An 18,939-nucleotide genomic window follows, 5' to 3' on the forward strand; every position below is an offset into this window, starting at 1 on the left:
AGGGGCTATCTCTCTCTTGCCCATCCCACCGCAAGCCAGCTAGCTCGTCCACTCTCACATATTCAAGGCTAGCTCACTTGCACCCATACCAACAAGGACAGCTCTACTGTGCTGCCCTGGGGAGGTGGAGGGCCCACTCTCCAGAGTGGTGCAGTTGGTGAGGGGCAGGACCAAGTCTGTGTAACCCTATCCTCACTGTGTGCAGTGGTAACAGGAACCATGGACTTCAACAGAGATTGCAGCTGCGGCAGAGCCATGGATCCAGACATGGCCCTTGGCAGCAGCCCAAGCCACTTTGATAGGCAAGTACCCAGGTGTGGGCCCTCCTCTCTGCTTCTTGATCTACCAAGATGCAAGAAGCCTCTGTTTGTTCACTCCCCCTGCCAAGAATTCCACCACGCCCTCTTTACCATAATGAAACTTAAAGCCCAAGCAAGTCCTTCTTGTAACTTGCTTCTATTGGGGCTGGAGAGATGGCTTCACTGTTCAAAGTACTTGTTGCCCTTGCAGAAGACCTGATACTGGACTAGCCTGAACTGTACTGTAGCACTAGGGAGGCAGCTCAAGAGTTCTAGAGTGTGAACAAGGGTGAGTCTATAGAAGCTGAGACTGTGGGAAAGAGGCTGGAAAGAGCCAAAGGTGGGGCAGAGACAGGAGGACAGCAGGTCCTGTGCTGAATTGAGAGAGCTGCCGAGGTCCAAAGAGCCATGCTTCCTAACACACAAAAGCGTGTGAGCTGGAACTCCAGCCTCAGGACATTGATACTCTAAGTGCAACGCAATAAGCCTTTGCCTTGAACTCCTAGAGCAAGTATTCCAGCTTCCAAAACCTGATGATATAAGCCATAAGGTTATGGCTGTGAAGACCCAGGCCTGAGCCTCTGGAACTTGGCTAATTAAGTAGAGAGAGCTGCCCTTTATGTAGCTTTCATTCCCATCTAGATAGAGCAAAAGAGTCCCCAGCCCACCGGCTGCAACACATCTGGGAGTATATTATCTTCATAGACTTTAAAAACAAACCAAAACAATACATTCATCAGATCTAAAAATCAAGGAGAAACATACAATCAAGAAGGATAGTACCTCTGGAGGTGGTGGGTAAGGGGAAGTTGCAGGAGGAACATGATTGCATTAGAACTGAACGGAAACTTCTGAGCATCCACCGTATTATAACATGTCATAACATACAAATAAGTTACACATTTTTTTTGCATGCATCGGACACAAACAAAAAACATTTTCTTTTTTGAGACAGGGTGGCCCAAACTGGCCTTGAAGTTACAAATCTCCAGCCCCAGCTTCCTGAAAGCAGGGATCACAGACACACATCACCCCACCTAGCTAACACCAGGGATTTTCAGCAGTCTGGCTAGTTCCTCCCAGTGGTCCTTCTGCTCTCACTTTGGGAAGGATCAAACCCTCGGCAGCCTCCATTAGCTTGTCCTCTGTGCATTAGTTCTTTTCCTTGATGCCCCGAACAGAGAACATCTCTCCCAGGAGAGTGGCGTGGCAGTGTGGGACCACGCGAGACCTTACCATACCACTTGGATGACAAGGAGGAGGTGGGTATGTGTGAGCTGTAATTCCACAGTGATACATTCTTCCCCATTTAGCTCAGCGGAACACTCTGTTCTCTCTACAGACACACATACAATAACCCAAGGCAAATGGTTTTTTTTATATATGGTTTATTTGCAGTTGGCAGAAAAGCCCTTTAAAAGGAAATAACAGCATTCAAGGAAATAAGGTTTTTAATTTTATTGACTTTTTAAAAAGGCCTCAAAAAATCAGAGCACTTGACTGCCATGCCTGGTCACACAGCAGCATAATTTATCATTGGCATATGGCTCTTTTCCCCACTAAAAATATTTGGAATGATTTGAGAAATTTAGCTGGTAAGACCCTCTGAAAAATCAATCAAAGTCTGAGCTAGTTTCAGCTAGTGTTTCCTGGACTGATTCATTACTTGAAAAGAAACATATTACTTAAACATGGTATCTTGAATGGAAAATGTAAAAGAAGGATCTGGGGCTATCTCCTCAGCAAGAGCGAACATGAAGATGACTGTTCTTTGGAAGTTTAAACACTGCTCTGCTCTTGAAGAGACAGATGAGTCTGCCGGCCTCAAAACAAACCCCCTTCCCTTTAGTCCACCTCCAGTGAACTTGGAGCTCTGTTCTTAGCTACTCACTTACTCCTTGTGTCCGAAGAAAACGTCCCCAGGCAAGCTTTAGTTTTGCATGCAAATCATGTGGCAGACAGATTTTTCCTCCCTCGGGGATGAAACTGGGGCTGAAATTGTCTTGTGGGCTTGGGACTTTTTTGTAATTAGCCATGGGTGGGAGTTAGCAGGAGCCGGCTCTCTGAGTTCCGAAACAAGTGACTCCCAGGCACTATTTTCAGAGCTGTGCCGGCACTTGTTAATAACGCTGGTATATAAAATCGTGCTCATCCTAAACTCATTTAGACACAAAGAAAATTACCGAGAGGGAGCCAGAAGGGAAAGGGAGAGACAATTAAGTTACTGATTGTCGGAGACAGAATGCTAAGAAATTTTAAGTAGAATCCAAGACATCCTTTTCTGTCAGATGTATGCACTAGGGGCTCCAGTGAGTAGTTCTGCCCTCATGGTGAGTTCACTAGCTATGTGTCCCATAAGCGAATGGGGCTACCTGGCCTGGATGCCCTGCCTTCTCTTCCTTGTGCAATGAAACTACTCTGGTAAGATGAACTTCCAAAATTCAGATGCAATGCTGATGCTATTTTACCTGTCAGAGCAATAGATCCCTAAGTGTAACACAGGATTTTGAATCAGATTCTGAAATAGGAAAGGACATCATTAGAATAGTTGGTGAAGTCTGCATTAAGTCTGGGGATTAACACGTTGACCTGTGTTAACATTTTGTTTGAAAATGTACCACGATTCAAGTTATAAGAGAAAGAATACAGAAAGACTCTTTGTCCTGTGTTTACATTTATTCTATGAATCCAAAATTATTTCCAAATAGTTGAATGAAATAATGACCTTTAGTTCTGATGTGGATCTTGGAAAAGCAGGCAGGATAAGACCTTCCAGGGACAGTGAGGACCACGAACCTTTACCCGAACAAGAAGGGAAACAACAGGATAATAGGACTATCAACAGCAGCAGGGAGACACAGCCCAGCACTGCTGCCAGACTCTGGAGTTTCCCCTAAGTGACCACCACACAAATGATGCTCGATCCTTGCACAGGACAGAACTTCACAATGAGTCACAGTGAGGTAAAGCCAGTGAGCTTATTAAGTAGCGATAAGGAACAACATACATGCTTAAACATAAGGACATTTTAGAGAGTGATACCTAAGAAAATGACGTTAGTATATATCCTAGATACAGAGCAGACAGACTCCTGAAGACAGGGAAGGGCAGTACACACCCAATGTGGGAAAACTCATAAGAAAGTCACATTTGGGTGTCTATAATTCTGTGGCTTTTGAAGTTACCTTGCTCAAAGGGCACAGAATTTAAATAAGATTTGAAGATTATGTGATACTCTAAAAACAAGTACAAAAATACAAGCTGGTTTATTTTTCTTCAAGTATTTCCTTCTTGTAAAATAAATTGTAAGATAGTTTTGAGGTGTGTTTCTAAGGTTTAAGAAAAATTAAAAGGGGGCTGGAGAGATGGCTCAGTGGTTAAGAGCATTGCCTGTTCTTCCAAAGGTCCTGAGTTCAATTCCCAGCAACCACATGGTGGCTCACAACCATCTGTAAAGAGGTCTGGCGCCCTCTTCTGGCCTTCAGGCATACACACAGACAGAATATTGTATACTTAATAAATAAATATTTAAAAAAAAGAATTTTAAAAAGAAAAAAATTAAAAGGCCACAATTACTCTTACCTCAAGAAACCTTTTTTATTTTCTGTTTTTAACATCCTTGTCTGGGGTTCTATCTTAGAAAAAGAATTTTTATCTACAGGCAAACTTCAAAGCAAATCTGTTGGTTGTACCTTAGTTCTTGACTCAGTGGATGAAGAACTTCAACCAAACTCTAAGATCAGGGACTCCTTTCTCTTCTTGCATCCCTTTAAGTTTCCTTGTCTTCTTAGCCTGTCTTTGGGGCTGGAAGAAGGATGCTGCTACTTGCCAAGCAAACCATTTGGTCTACACTGTCTGCTTGAATAACTAGGCAGACAAGCAGAAGGTGGAAAAATCCATGATATGCTCAAACCAAAGCAGGCCCAGCCCACCCAGGCTTTCATCATTTGCTTTCAGTAAGATGGTGTTGCTTCAGTGTGACCTGCCCCATGTCTTTGGACTCTTGGTCCCCATTTGGTGGTGCTGTTTGGGGACATAATGGAATCTTCAGAAGGTGGGGACTCACTGGAGGAAGCAGGTCACTGAGGACTGGCCTTGAGCTCCACTTTAACGCCAGGCTCCACTTGCTGTCTCGACTTTGTTATGAAGAGGTAACATCTGCACGTCCCTGTGGCCAGAGACATGTCTGCACCCGAGCCCCTTCAACTGAGTCAAAATAAACCTTTCACAGTGACAAGAAGAGTAGCCAGTACAGTGACCCTGCTGACTGGCCCTTGCTCCATTGTATCGTTTATCCACTACTAATAAAGGGAGATCACTCATGAGGGCAATATCAGGAGATAGCAATACCAACTTTCCGAGACCTTTCCGTAGGTCTAGAGAATTTCATTAGTTTTCTTTGTGTTTGTGTATTTGGGTACATGTGTACATAAGAATGAAAACATGAAGATAACTTCTGGTGTCATCCCTCAAGTACTGTACATCTATTTATCTGAGACTGTCTCTCACTGGCCTAAGTAGGCGAGGCAGCCTGGTGCTTGGTGGGTGAGCCCCAAGGATCTGCCTATCTTTGCCTCCCCAAGGCCAAGATTACAATTGTGCAGTCACTATGCCTGGTAATTTGGCCATGACCTTTGGGGATCAAACTCAGATGGTGTTTGCAAGGCAAGCATTTTGCTGGCTGAGCCATCTCTGCAGTCCCACAAAACTGTTTGTGCGGCCCATGCTCACCTTTATTAGAGAACAAATGTTGAAGCCATGGTGCAGAGAGTAATTTCTTATTACGTTAAATTTTTTAAAATGTAGTTTGTGTGCGTGTACACACATGGGCTCTGGTGCACATGTGGAGGTCAAGAGGACAGCCTAAGAGAATGAGTTCTCTCTTCAACTACGTGGATCCTGGGGATTGGACTCAAGTGGTCAGACTGGGCAGCAAGCGCTTTTAGCGAGTCATTTTATAATTACAGTCTATATCTTGTTCTATAAGATCCTCGAAGTACATATTTTCCTCATCAACACAAAAACACTTCCAGAAACATGGAAGAGGTTTCCACGGTTCTCTTTGCAAAGGTTAATCTTGGTATCGCACACCATTGTTTCAATACAGATAAAAAGTTCTCTGGAGGTTCTTGAAGATTGGTGACGGAACAAGAATTCCATGCAGAATTTTCTTTGATAGTGCTGAGGACTGAGCCCAGACCTCCTGACTGCCAGGCATGAGCCACATTTCTGCAGCTCTGAAACCAACTCTTACATGAGCTTTTGGAGATGCTTAATATTTCACATTCCTGTGTGACGACTTCAGATATGGCAGTCTGCTGGTTCAATGGTACTGAGGATGAAATGAGTAGCTCTGTAAGAGGCTCAGAACTCTTAGGGAGAAATTCTCTATATAAAATAAGAAACAGATTATTCCTGCTACAGAAGCAGTAAGAAAGGTGACTGACTACTGGTCAGTGGACCAAAGGCAGAGTTTTTAACAGATAGTGCGAGGATGATGGATGGGGTGGCCATTTCCTCTCAGATGGGAAGACGCTGGCTGGATCTGATGTTTGGACCAAAGCATCGGGGAGATGCTGAGAAGTCTGAAGGAGGAAGGAGAATGCAGAGAGCAGTTAGGTGATAGCACTGGAGGTAGGAGAGGTGGTCAGTTGCTTAAAGGTGAGCCTACAAGAGATGGAGAAGGAAAAGCCAGACTAGCACTCACATTCTTCTGTTCAGAGCAACAAGGAGAGAAGACAAAGGTCACAAGAGTGGAAACTCAGTCTTGATCCCGATGCGATCTGTCAGATGCTCCAGTGGAGACATCATGCAGATGGCTGGGTACAGGTCTCAGATTGGAGGGCGAGAGCTGAGCTGGAGCTCTGAACTTGGGAGTCATCAGCATACACCAAGATCCATAGCCTAAGCTTGGAGTTATCCAGACGTTAGAGGTCAGGGACAGCAGAAAGAACTCAGAGAGCGCCTTGGTCCAGTGTGTCCCTGGGGAAACCTGCAGAGTGAATGAGGTCTTCTGTCTGTAACTGTGGTCAGTTACCTAGAGGGCCCTTAAGGGAAAAAAAGCACATTCACTCTCTCAATTTTAGAAACACTTTAATATTTGAGACAATTCATTCTTTTTGAGGGAAAAAAAAAAATCAGCTCTTCAAATGAACTAAACAGTTACCTAGAAACCTGAACTTGAGAGGGGTGGGTGGTTTCTAGGAAGAGGAAAAGTATGTAATTATGTAATTGAAAATCAGTTTAAAAACTATAATATAATGTTTAAAAAATTAAAACAAGAGGCAGGCGGATCTCTGTGAGTTCGAGACCAGCCTGGTCTACAGAGCTAGTTCCAGGACAGGCTCCAAAGCCACAGAGAAACCCTGTCTCGAAAAATCAAAAAAAAAAAAAAAAAAAAAATTAAAACAAGTTCTAAATACATGGCCTCTGAGAAAATTAGTTTTATGCTTTTTAAAAAGAGAAATATATTAGCAGTCTCAGTATTATCTTTAAAGACAAAGCTACCTGTGAAAGCAGAGCTGCCAAAAGCTAAGCTAATATAATCTTTGCACCCTGGTTTCTGGGCCCTGAGGATGCACAAAACCTGTGGTAGGAATGATGTGTCATTTTTCTAGGGCCTAGCACACTCCCAGAGAACGCTCCTGGTATTCCTGCATACTGTACAAATACAAGTGCAGTTGTTAAAATACAAATTTGAGCATTAAAGTCAAATACGAGCAAAGAACATGTCCTTAGATGGTTTGCTGAATCCTGGCAGCCTTGCAGTTAGACAACACATGTATAAAATGTAAAGTCCATCATTTATTTAGAATGAAGTCAAATGATAAAAGCAATTTCATGCTAAGACAGGTATTTAAAAGCATCTCTGTCATTTTAAGTATCCATTAAAATATCTGTGGGATCTGGACACCCAAATCTCTCCAAATTACAATGAAGATATTTTCCAGTAGCTACAGGATGCCAGGGGTGGCCGGTGTTGTGAAAAAGCTGCCCATCAGACAGTCCAAATGGCCTTAGGAAATGAGGTTTTTGACAGTGACAGCCTAGGATCTGGAGAACTCATCCCTCCGTTTGGTGCAGTTTTAAACAGATTTCCAGTAAGTGGTCAGGGGTCCTCTTTGCATTAATGTTGTAATATTTCCTGGAGAAAAAAAATGTAAAGGCATCTTCCCTACTAACACTTGCCAGGCTGTTTTTCAGTGTAAGCCCCTGGTGCAAACATTACTGATAAACACCCAGTTAATAACCACTTTTCAACTCCTAGCACCTCCCTGACAGCTCTTCTAGACAGGGAACGGAAGACGTGTGCCAGTGCTCCAGAGATCACTGACAAACACAGGAACGTGGCCCCTCTGAGTGGACTGAAGGGATGTGGTTCCAGCTCAAAAGCCCTCATTACAGGGCACGGAAGCTCAATGTCTCCTCCTTTCTGCTATGCCATCCATCTGACTTTCCCCTTTCCTCCCAGTTTCCTGTTTTGGGAACTGGGATAAGTCCCAGCAGGCGGGCAGCATGGTGGGGGTGCCGTTCTTTGTCCAGCCATGAGGAAGGTAAGGCAAATCAGCTTAAGAGAAATTTGTGAACAGGCAGAGATGGCCCACTTTGTACTCGTCCTTTGCAGCCAAGGAGACCAGACACTCGAGGAATCCTAGTTCCACCTTGACTTTGCATTTGTCCATGACCCTTATTTAAGACCAGCTCAATCTCAGCTGCAGTCTTGGGGTCAAAAGGCCCACACTGTGGAACAGCAGGTAACTAAAGTCCAGGAAGACCAATAGGATCAAAAGCATCCACATCTGCCACCAACCAGATAGTTCCAAACTTGGAGACTGCTGAAGGTTAAAAGTCCTGAGGCAGTAGTTGGGTCACCCATGAAGCTAAATGGTCTTCTGAGGGACACAGAGATCCACAAGCTGCAGTTCTGTTCTGCTTTCAGTCTTCCATATTAGTGAATTTTCTCTTCTTGTAATTCTGAACGAGGCTGGATGCCGTGATCTGAGAAGCCTGACCCTTCTCCCAGCTCTGGAAGTCATTCAGTCCTTTCTGCCCTATTTGAAATAAGCCCCTCTCTGTCTCGTCTAGCCTGGCTACCAGTGCAGATGTGTCTTCATTGTAAGAATTCTGGGAGGAGTCCATGATGCGGCGGAACCGGCCAATAAAAGTCTGAAGAAGAGTAAGAGAATCAGGGCCAATATCACATCTCATAAAGCCAGACAGATCGAAGACCTGTTAATTTATTTTTGAGGGGAGACAGAGGGCACATGTGATACCATGTATGTGTGTAGAGGTTAGGGGACAACTTGTGGGAGACACTCCTTCCTCCAACCTAACACAGCCATCATGTTCAGATGCAAGTGCCTTCGTCGTGATAAGCCATCTTGCTGGTCCTCAGATGTTTTTTGTTGTTTTTTTAAACTGGAGCATTATTTATTTACTTATTAGGCAGGGTATCACTATATTTATTCGTTAATTCATTTATTTATTTGTTTATCAGGCAGGGTATCACTATGTAGCCTTGGCTGGCTTGGAACTCAGAGAACTACCTGTTTCTGCCTCCCAAGTGCTAGAATTAAAAGTGTTCACCACCATATCTGACATTATTGTTATTTTTTTTAAAAAATTATGTGGCTATGTGTATATGGATATAAATGTACCTGCCCTCCTGTTGCTGGAGTTACATGCAGCTGTGAGCCACCTAAAGCGGGTGCTGGGAATTGAACTCGGGTCCTCTTCAAGAGCAACGTATACTCTTACCACTGAGCCTTCTATCCAGCCCCCATACTGGAACATTTAGATGGCTTCAAAGAATTTGGTCTCAGGACTCACCCAGGAGGCTTGCATGCCCTCTACTACTAAAGAAAGCCTTTGTTTCTTTTACAATAAAATAAGTTGTTATGGAAATCCAATGGACTGTCACTAAAACTAGTGAAGCAATGTATGTAGGGCAGATAGCAAGAGGCTGGCACATAGTAAGCCCCTGGAAAAGCACTGCGTGTTGTTACTGGTAACAATGACTACAGGAATTGTAACCAACAGCTTTCCACCAGATGGGATCTGGGATGAACTGATTCGGTTTCTATTTTTCTCAGTCTAAGAGTAGGATGGGGGTGCATAAGATCAAGAGGCATCATTTCACCACTGTGCTGAGCAAAAACCATGAGCCCCAATTCAGCTTTCACATCTGTATCACAGGACAATCATTTAGTCTAGAAGCAACTCTGAAACACTTGAAAGCAGAGATGAGAAAAGAAAACACACAACTTATTTTAAAAAAGAAAACTTTAATTCAAGAACAAGTGCTGGGAGTTGGGCCTATTGGCACAGAATGTAATCCAAGATATTAGGAGGCTGAGGATCCTAAATTCGGGCCAGCCTAGAACACTGAACAAGTTAGAGGTCTACCAAGTAACTTAACGAGATACCCAAAAGGCCAAATATTGGTAAATAAACATGCTTTGCATTCTGCATTTTCGTGAACTTGTATCAACCTTCTGGTCTGTAGTCTATGTATGGACTTCTTTTACTGAATGAATAGCAATGTTTCTTTCTTTCCTTCCTTAATTTTGTGGTATCAGGCAGTCACAAAATAAGATTTAATGTTTTTTCTCTTTATCTTTATATGTTTGAGTATATTGCCTGCATATATGTCTTGTACCACATATGCGCAGGACCTGGGGGACCACAAAAAAGTGTTGGATACCCTTGGAACTGGAATTACAGAAGGCTGTGAACCACCATATGGTGTTGAGAATCAAACCTAGGTCCTCTGAAAGACCAGTCAGTGCTCTTAACTGCTATGTCATCCCTCCAAACCCAAACTTTTGTTGTCGTTTTTGAGACAGGATCTCATTATGTGGACCATGCTGGCCTTGAACAAATAGAGAAATTCACCTGCCTCTGCCTCTTGACTGTTGGGGTTAAGGTGTGTACCACCACAGCCCACCAGCCCCAAGTTTTTTTGTTTTTGTTTCTTTTCTTTTTTTTGAGACAGGTTCTTACTGTGCTGCTGAAGTGACTACCAAGGTGCCACGAAGAAACTGGGTCCCCTGGAGTTGGAGCTCTAGACCACTGAGACTCACTCAACATGGTTGCTGGGAAGCTAACTCAAGAACTCTGCAAGAGCAGGCTCTCTTAACCTATAAGCAATCTCTCCAGTTTTATAAGAGCCAACAGTTTCTATAAAACTAAAAAGGAGGCATTAAAGTCTTTTGACTGTTTATTGCTCAGGAGACACAAAGGATCCCTTTTTTCTGACATTAAAAGAATAATTAAGAAGAGTTAAAATAGGATATACCACAAAGGATAGTAATATATATATTACTGTTTTAGCTACAGTTTGCAGTGGTCTGAATGGGAATGTTTCCTACGGGCTAATGTACTCGCTCTGCTTTGTGCTTACTGTAAGGGAAGTGAGTTTTCAGTTTCCTGCTGCAGTCACCATGCTGGCTGCTTACTGCTATGGCAGACTGTTACCCCTCTGGAGCAGTAAGCCCACAACAAACTCTTCTGTGAGCTGCCTTGCCATGGTGTTTTATCACAGCAGAAACGTGACTACTGCATTGTTTATTAATTCTGTGATTTTGATGTTACTGTTACGTCTGTCGTACAGGTGAAAAACTGATGCTAAGACAGGCCACGCAGCTTCAGTAAATCACAGATCAGATTAATGAGAGCCACGCTTTAATTCCAGAAGGGAATCTAACAGATAAACAAGAAACTCGAGTACTTCCAAAAGGTGCTCCAGTCCAGACCTTCCACTGGGCCATAACAGTTTAACAATGTGCCTACCACCTATCATCTACCATCACCTTTGTCTCTTTTCTTCAATTTCCTGATGGTTCCAATTTTTAGGAAGTATATACAAAAAGGAATAGGCAGGCCATATTTTTTTTAAATGTATCGGATAAGAACAAGAAGTTCTGGAGTGCTACCACACAATAAAGTGGCTATGGAGGGTTATAATGAACTGCACATTTCCAAACGCTAAAAAAGCAATGATTAAGGAGTTGGGGAGGTGGGTCAGTGGGTAAAGCACTTGCCAAGCAAACATGAGGTCCTAAGTCTGAATTCCCAGAACCCATGGAAAAGCTGAGCACAGCACTGGACAGCTGTACTTTCACTGCTTCAGTGGTGAGATGGGAAGTGGAGACAAGAGACTCCTGGGACGCTCACTGACTAGTTTAACTGTAGTCAATAGCAAAACAGAGACCGTGGAAGGTGAGGATTGACACCCAAAGCGGTCTTCTGATCACTCCATGTATGCCATGGGCAAGAATGCACCAGCACTCACTTAACACATAAACATACCATACACACACAAAAGAATTAATACTGAAAAGATAGATATGTTTAACCTGACATAAGCATCACATATTAAAACATTACATAGAACCCTATAATTGTGTAAATATTTTTTTTGTTTTGAAGCCAGAGGAGAATTTTATTAAAGTCTGAGAAAACCAACAGGCAGGGAAGCAAGACAGGGGAGAGGATGAGAGAAAGCCACACCGTTTGCAATGGAAGTTAGTGAGCTGCTGTATGGCAGAAGGTAGAGAGGACTTGACATGAGTGCGAGGCCCCGGGGGCTAAAGAAAACATGTTTAGGCTTTTTGGCCAGTATCCTAAAACGATCTAAGATGGAACATCATCTGGGAAAGATGTATATACATTAACTTATAAGGAGCAATTATTCCTCCCTCCTCCTTTGCATGTCTTCAGGTGAACAAGCTTTCCACGACTGACAGCAGTTGGATTAGCTGGTTTTCCCTTTTAAAATACAGTATCTTTTATTTATTCTTTGATAATTTCATACACAAATCTTGATCTTATCCATCATTCAGTCCCCTTCTCACTCCTCCAGGATATATCGTGTAAAACCTTTCTAGGTTATATTTAATATAGCCTGCTCTTCCAAATTGCCTGCTCTTCCAAAGGTCCTGAGTTCAATTCCCAGCAACCACATGGTGGCTCACAACAATCTGTAAGGGGTCTGGTGCCCTCTTCTGGCCTGCAGGCATACACACAGACAGAATATTGTATACATAATAAATAAACATTAAAAGAAAAAAAAGAGTCAACTGAATTGCAAGCTCTAGAAGGGATTTTCTTTACTTGAAATGGGAAGACCCACCCTAAACCTAGGCAGCACCTTCTGATGGCAGCTCAGATCAAATGACATGAAGAAGGAAACTGCTTTTCGTCTGCTTGCCCTCACTCTTGCACGTTCCCCTATCCTGTTGGGGTGGCATTTCTTAGCTGATACTAGAACCAGCAGTTCTCCAAGAATCCTCCAGCTTCTAGCACCAGACTGGGATTGCGCAACTACTGATTCTTAGTCTCTTCTGTGCGACACAGCCATTGCTGGACCACTGAGACCATATCATGTGAGCCAATCGAATAAATCCCTTTAATAGTTTTCTTCTCCAATTAGAAGCTTTTTATAGATCTGAGAGCCCACGGGTACTCTTTCAACTTATTATTTTTTTTTGAAATGATCAGTCCTTAAAACATACATACAAGAAACAGTATATAGACTGAGCGGGTCATATATAGGAATACATATGTATACGCAAATATATATATATATGCGTGCAATAACAATCAGTGGAAAAAAGACTGAATCTGATGGAGAATGGGGAGGGACACATGGGGAAGGAGTGGAGGGAGGAAAGGGAAGGGAGAAATGCTGTAACTAGATTATAATCTTAAATTTTTTTAATGGCTTAAAATTTTAAGATTTATTTTTATGTATGTATATCAATGTCTGTGTACACGGTGGCTATGGACACCAGAAAAAGGTGTCAGAGACCTTGGAACTGGAGATACAGGTGGTTATGAGCTGTCTGACATGGGTACTAGGCACAAACTTGGGTCCTTTGAAAGAGCAGAATGTAATCACTGGGCCAGCTCTCTAGTTCTATGACCCTATGCACAGACACACATTCTCATTCTCTCTCTGTCTCTTTCTCCTTTAGAGAACTCTGACTAACGCATAGGGTGAAAATGACGTCTGGTAACTGCCATCACTGGCTGCTAACATATGCACATCCTAATACTTCACACTGCTTACCTGCAGCAGAGACTGGGAGATAGATGTATTCTCTGGATGGTTAAAGTGCAGAAGCTGGGAGCCAAACCCATAGAAGTGGGGCCCCATTTTGTGGAGGTCCACGACGTTAGCATCTGCACTGAACACAGTCCTCCATCCCTCTTGGTACATCTTGGGAAGTTCCACGGACAGGATGCGCCACTTGTTGTCAAAGAGGCCTTTAGCCAGCCACAAGGGAAACTCCAGCTTCGTGCCCTGCATAAGACAAGAGCACAGAATTCAAAAACAAAGGCACAGTCAGTGTATGTGGAGACAAAAAAAAAAAAAAAGGAAATTCATATTTTCTGGGAAATACTGCCTCTTCTACTGAGGAAGTCACTATGACGTGATCTGAAGAAATGAACCATAGACTTAAAAATTGTATTTACCTTTTCAGCGCATGTGTGTGGGTGTATGTGTCAGGGTAGGGCAGGGACCCACAATGCCTACCTGCTACCCATGGTATGTGTGGAAGCCAGAGGCTGCTGTCACAATGCCTTCTCCATCTTAATTTTGAGATAGCTCTCTTGCTGACCTGGCACTACCTAGTTCAGTTAAACTAGCTGGCCAGTTAACCCCAGTCCCTACCCCACCACTGCCAGAGTTAGAGACACAGTCATGCCTGGCTCTTGATGTGGGTGCTGAGGATGGAGACTCAGGTCCTCATACTAATGCATCAAGAACTATACGCAGTCACTCCTCCAGCCCTTATTTATTTTCTTAACTGGGTAAGTTAAAATGAAATGTTTATGGGGGTCTAGATGCTGATGCAGTACAGTTCCACACTGTATAATGTTTACATCAAGTTAAGTGCCCACCTCAAACATTTCTTCGTAGTGAAGTGAAAACATTAAAAATCCTTTCCCCAGCTCTTCAAAACAGCAAGCACCTCACTATACTTTACAGTCACTCGCTACTCAGCAGCGGACAGGACTCCTTAATGCTCACATCAGAGCAATGCCCGCTAATCTAGTCGTCACCCGCTACCCCAGCCTCTGGCATCACTGCGCTACTTTCAAGTTCTATGAGGTCAGCTTAGGCTGAGGTTTCATGTTAGATGCAGCGAAGACAGAAAACAGGTTATAATAACAGCAACGAAAACATGACAAAGAACAACAACAGGACAGAAGTGGAAGTTTTCCAAAATAAATGAATATTTAAATTATAAAATATATAAATATATAAAATTTAATATATAAAATATTTAATATTTTATACAAATATAAAAATTAATATTTTAAAATAATTTTTTAAATATTCTTTGGTATATATTCACCAATCTAGACGCTGGTAGAAGAGAACAAAATGGAATCAATCTGAAGTCAGGTGGCAGTCCCTTCCCAACCCACATCATGGCTTCAGTGACGGTGAAAGGGTCAATGTCTACGTTTTTCAAAGTCTTAAAAGAATTGGAAAACAATATGACAAGATGAGATGAGATGACGAGCCAGAAATTAAATCTCCTATTTGAAGCCATAAGGCGCTAGGTTCGAATCCCAGTTTATCACTTCCTAGAGGCCCCTGACCTTGTTACCCAGCCTTTGTCAGGTTTATAGGTGGGCAAAGGGGCTAATACACGGAGCTGCCACATTCACTCTGAACAATGAAAAGTGTATGAGCAACTTTTTACCGAGGACTGACTTGGTTAAGCCACCATGGGCTTCTGTGGGACCCTGGCCGAGCGACTCAACCTCTGTTAAGTCACACCCACCTCTACCCCACCATCCCCCGGCCCTTGGGAACAGGCTGCTGACGCTGTCGTCAGTGCAGAACGCACAAGGCGATCTGCAGCCCCCAGACTCATACACCTCAAAAAAAGTTTTAGGGAAAACATGAGCGGGACCAAGACCCTGAGGCACTCGGCTGCAGCCAATCCTTCAGCGTTCGGAAAGCCAATAACTTTGGAGAGTTTTAGAAATAAATTCGGTGATGGCAGGAAATCAGTCCGAGCGCTGGGCAGCTCCCCCGGGTCCCCGCGGCCTCCCCGGCTCGCCTCACCTGCGGGAGCGCCTGGTCCGAGTCCGCGCCCGCGCCCCGCTCCAGGAAGAAGGCGCCCAGATGCGGCATGGGCTTCTCCACGCGGACCGGCAGCTTCTCCTGGGACATGAGGATGTCGTCCAAGGACAGAAAGTTCTCCTCAGGTCCCAGTGCGCCCGACTCCACCGGGAAATAAGCCTCCGACATGGTTGCTGGCGGCAGCGTCGGGGGACGAGAGGGCCGAGCCGCCCCGCGAACCGCGCCCTGCTTCAAACTCGCTTTCCCGCGCCTGACTCCCCAGACCAGAGCAGTCGATCCCTGCGGGCCTGCGGCTGCTCAGGCAGAAGCAATCGATGAAGCCACTGATCGGGACCTGAGCCACCGCCCTTGCTCGGAAGCCCTGGCTGAGTCGGCCGGAAATTCTCTCTCCACGGGTAGTCTAGGCTGGGAAAAGTACTTAGAAGCTTGATGACCTGAAGGGACCGTCAGCGTTAGTACTAACTGGACTGTATTCATGCAGCCCTTTAGATAAATGTATGAAATTTAAAAACATCTTTGGGGACTTCAAATAAAACCGTTATATACTATCTGCTTCACTCCTCATTAAATCCGCTTTCATTACAGTCCTTTCACGGATAGGTTAATTTTTGTTTTCGAAAACAACAGAAGAAACTAAAACACAAGCTCTAGCCCAAATATCTAATTGTGTGCTGAGTTACGAACTATTTGTGGTATTTTAATGGGGCACGGAGCCAGGTTGGGTGGCAAAGTCTTTTTTCAGGACCTTCCAGCTTGCTTTTCTGCCAACTGACAAATTCCTCTTGTGGCTCTTAGTTTAGGTTCCCAAGAGAAGAAGTTAGACTAGGAAATCCTAGTCCAGTTGGTCTTTTGACAGCCACCCTACACACGGGAGTTCAGTAACAAGTGTTATCACAGGTCCCGTACCTGAAGAGAGCAAAGGAAAAGTCTCGCATGGTTGCTGGGCGCTCGGATGGGTGGCACTGCTCACACTTGGATACAGGTGGAGGGGGATTGTTTCGAGGCGTGATGCAGAACTTCCCTACTGTAGAAGGGCATTCCTGGGGGTGCTGGAGTTTGGGAGCGGTGTGCGCACAGGAAGAGAGGTGTGCATGACTTTCATCTTCACTCTTTTTTGGTTTTGAATGAAAAAAATTTGTTAATGTATTCATATAATTCACTACATTCAGCAATAGCCTTCTAAATACGGACTAGAACTTTACATATGCTAAGCAACAGTCACTTGTTTTTTTTCTTGCCAAAATACTTGTGTTAAATGAATGAAGTATTTACATCGCTTTCTTTACTTTTTTCCCCCTCTTCTTTTAACGCCATCACTAGTCACTATAAAACAATGTATTCTAGGCAGCTACTTTAAAAGGTCCCAGTAATGTCAAGCATGGTGGTCCATGCCCAGAATCCCAGCAAGGGCAGAGCCGAGGCAAGAGGATCTCAGGTTTGAGGCCAGACGGAGTTCCATGGCGAGATCATATCTTTCAAAACAATTATGAATAGCGTTCCTGTTGACATGGCAGGATCAGAGGCAAACCCAGGGTGAGCTAGGCACGTGCAGCCACTGTTGTCAACTTCCTGAGTGTATCCGCGTCTTACAGACAGCTGCTTCCCAGTTCCCAGCGGCCCCACTCCCAGCCTGTCACTTCACAGTGGCACAAAAGCTTATTCATGCACCCCCTCTGCTTTTGTTTCCAATGCAGCATTCGATAAATAACATGAGATAGTCAATGTCTTGTTATAAAATAGATGATTTTGCCCACCATAGGCTAGTGTGTTCTGAGGACATTTGAGGCAGACTGAATTAAGCTGGGATATCTTGTAGGGTAAGGAATCAAATGTATTTTCACTGAATGTTTTCAATGGATGATGGGTTCATTGAGAAGTCTTCCTGCTATAGATCACGGAATATTTAATGAAAAGTGTATTAGAGATGGCAGGGATAAAATTGTTTTCATCAGTTCCTACAAATGAACCCTTTTAACTTCAGATACTACTTGCCTCCCCTTCACTTGTAATATCCTACCACATTTTTGAAACAACATCTTGTTATGCCGCCCAGGCTGGCACTAAACTCAGGAGTGTCCTGCCTCAGGCTTCCAAGCACTACGGTTACAGGTGTGCAACATTGTGCCTATCATATTTAAAATAGTGCCGTTTCACTAGCAGTGGTGATAAGTGTTTGATTGGAAGTGTGACCCCAGCTCCCTGACACCCCTATATCCAAGGAGTCTGGGATGTTTGGTTGGAAGCATCACTCCAGCCCCTGGCATCCATTTCAAGCCTCCTCCCCTGGGAGTTGCCTTGGTCTGGACTCCACCTCCTGGAAAGCCTGCCAAGCAGTGATCCCACCCCAGGGAGGGTCAGAGCCACTCCCACTTACTTAGGCTGCCGCCCAGAGAATGAACACGTGGTCTGTCTCCCTCCTCCTCCTCCTCCTCCTCCTCCTCCTCTGTCTCTCTCCCCCCCCTCGCCATGCTCTCCCGGCCACCCGGAGCGCTGCATTAAGTGTGGGCATTTTTAATTTGGTCTAATTTGGTCTGATTGGAATTATTTGCATGGGCAGAGAGGCTCATCTTAAGAAATATTCCTAACAATAAGAAACCAGGTAGATTTACACTCACCTCCCCTCTTTTTCTGTGCTGGTCTCCATAAACGTTGCATGAATGGGGTTGTCATCCTTAACTTCCCTCCATGCTTCTCTTATACGACAAAATCCATCTGTTTCCTGCATTAGCAGTCACACAGTCCAACCGTTGCCGGCTCTGCTGCTACCATCTTGTCAGTATTTAATGATGCTTTGATATCTTGGCCCTTGGGGACATGGGGACAAATTGCCCCTGCAGAGTTAGCTGCTTCCTAGAGATAGCAAAGAAGTTACCTGTGAACATGCCTTTAGTTAATAAATCAGCCATTCCAAGTGTGTGTCCCAAACCAGTTTATCTAACATACACACAAAGCCGCTATTTCCTGCACACACGCCTCAGCATGGTGTTGGGAGCACAGAGGTCCTTGTGCTCACAGGGCTCTCTAAATTTCTCTCACTGAGTAGAGAAGTTGTATTACCAATGACAGAACTCCAAACGCAAGGGATATGGAAGATCTGTGGGGCAGGAAGGAAAGAGAGATGCACTGGGCTCCGTCCTTAGCATTTGGCAGGGTTTCCTGGATCCCTCCCTAGTTCTTATTCCCAGTCATTAGCTTATCAACAAAATGTTGCCGTTGCCTTTGCCTTCACAGAAGCTCTAGTAGGTGATCATTTCTCATTGCTCCGGCAGGGGTGTCCAGCCTTTGACACTGCAAAAAGCTATTATTAGCTACAACATTTACACCCAAGAACCTCACAGTCTGAGTCACAGAAAAAGGGACAAAAACTTCATAAAGTTTTAAGTAAGCTGATGATGCTGCGTTGGGCCACATTTGTAGCTGTCATCGTGGTTGTACGTGGGTTTCAGGCTGCAACATATTTGCAAGCCTAGTCCAAGCCACCGGTAATTCCCACTTGGATTTATGCATTAGCCGTCTGCCTCGTCTTGTTTTTGT

At 44.1% G+C, this 18,939-nt stretch overlaps 1 protein-coding gene across 1 annotated transcript; it reads right to left on the reverse strand.

Annotated features, from left to right (window-relative positions):
• Positions 1-7,905: 7,905 nt before the first annotated feature.
• On the reverse strand, positions 7,906-15,699 carry Gins3 (GINS complex subunit 3). Its single transcript, XM_005345560.3, has 3 exons — positions 15,388-15,699; positions 13,372-13,605; positions 7,906-8,465 (listed from the first exon to the last, which is right to left on the reverse strand). Exons 1-3 carry the CDS (start codon positions 15,571-15,573, stop codon positions 8,235-8,237), a joined length of 651 nt encoding a protein of 216 aa, XP_005345617.1. The 5' UTR covers positions 15,574-15,699; the 3' UTR covers positions 7,906-8,234.
• Between the last annotated feature and the right edge of the window lie 3,240 nt (positions 15,700-18,939).

The sequence above is a fragment of the Microtus ochrogaster genome, chromosome 4 (genome assembly GCF_000317375.1).
Source record: "Microtus ochrogaster isolate Prairie Vole_2 chromosome 4, MicOch1.0, whole genome shotgun sequence".
Lineage (NCBI taxonomy): Eukaryota > Metazoa > Chordata > Mammalia > Rodentia > Cricetidae > Microtus > Microtus ochrogaster.

Coding starts and splice junctions, on each gene's coding strand:
- Gins3 (XM_005345560.3), bottom strand. CDS start 15,573: ATGTCGGAGGCTTATTTCCCGGTGGAGTCGGGCGCACTGGGACCTGAG. Junction 13,606..15,387: donor CGGACCAGGCGCTCCCGCAG/GTGAGGCGAGCC, acceptor TGTCTTATGCAG/GGCACGAAGCTGGAGTTTCC. Junction 8,466..13,371: donor TCTCCCAGTCTCTGCTGCAG/GTAAGCAGTGTG, acceptor ACTCTTCTTCAG/ACTTTTATTGGCCGGTTCCG.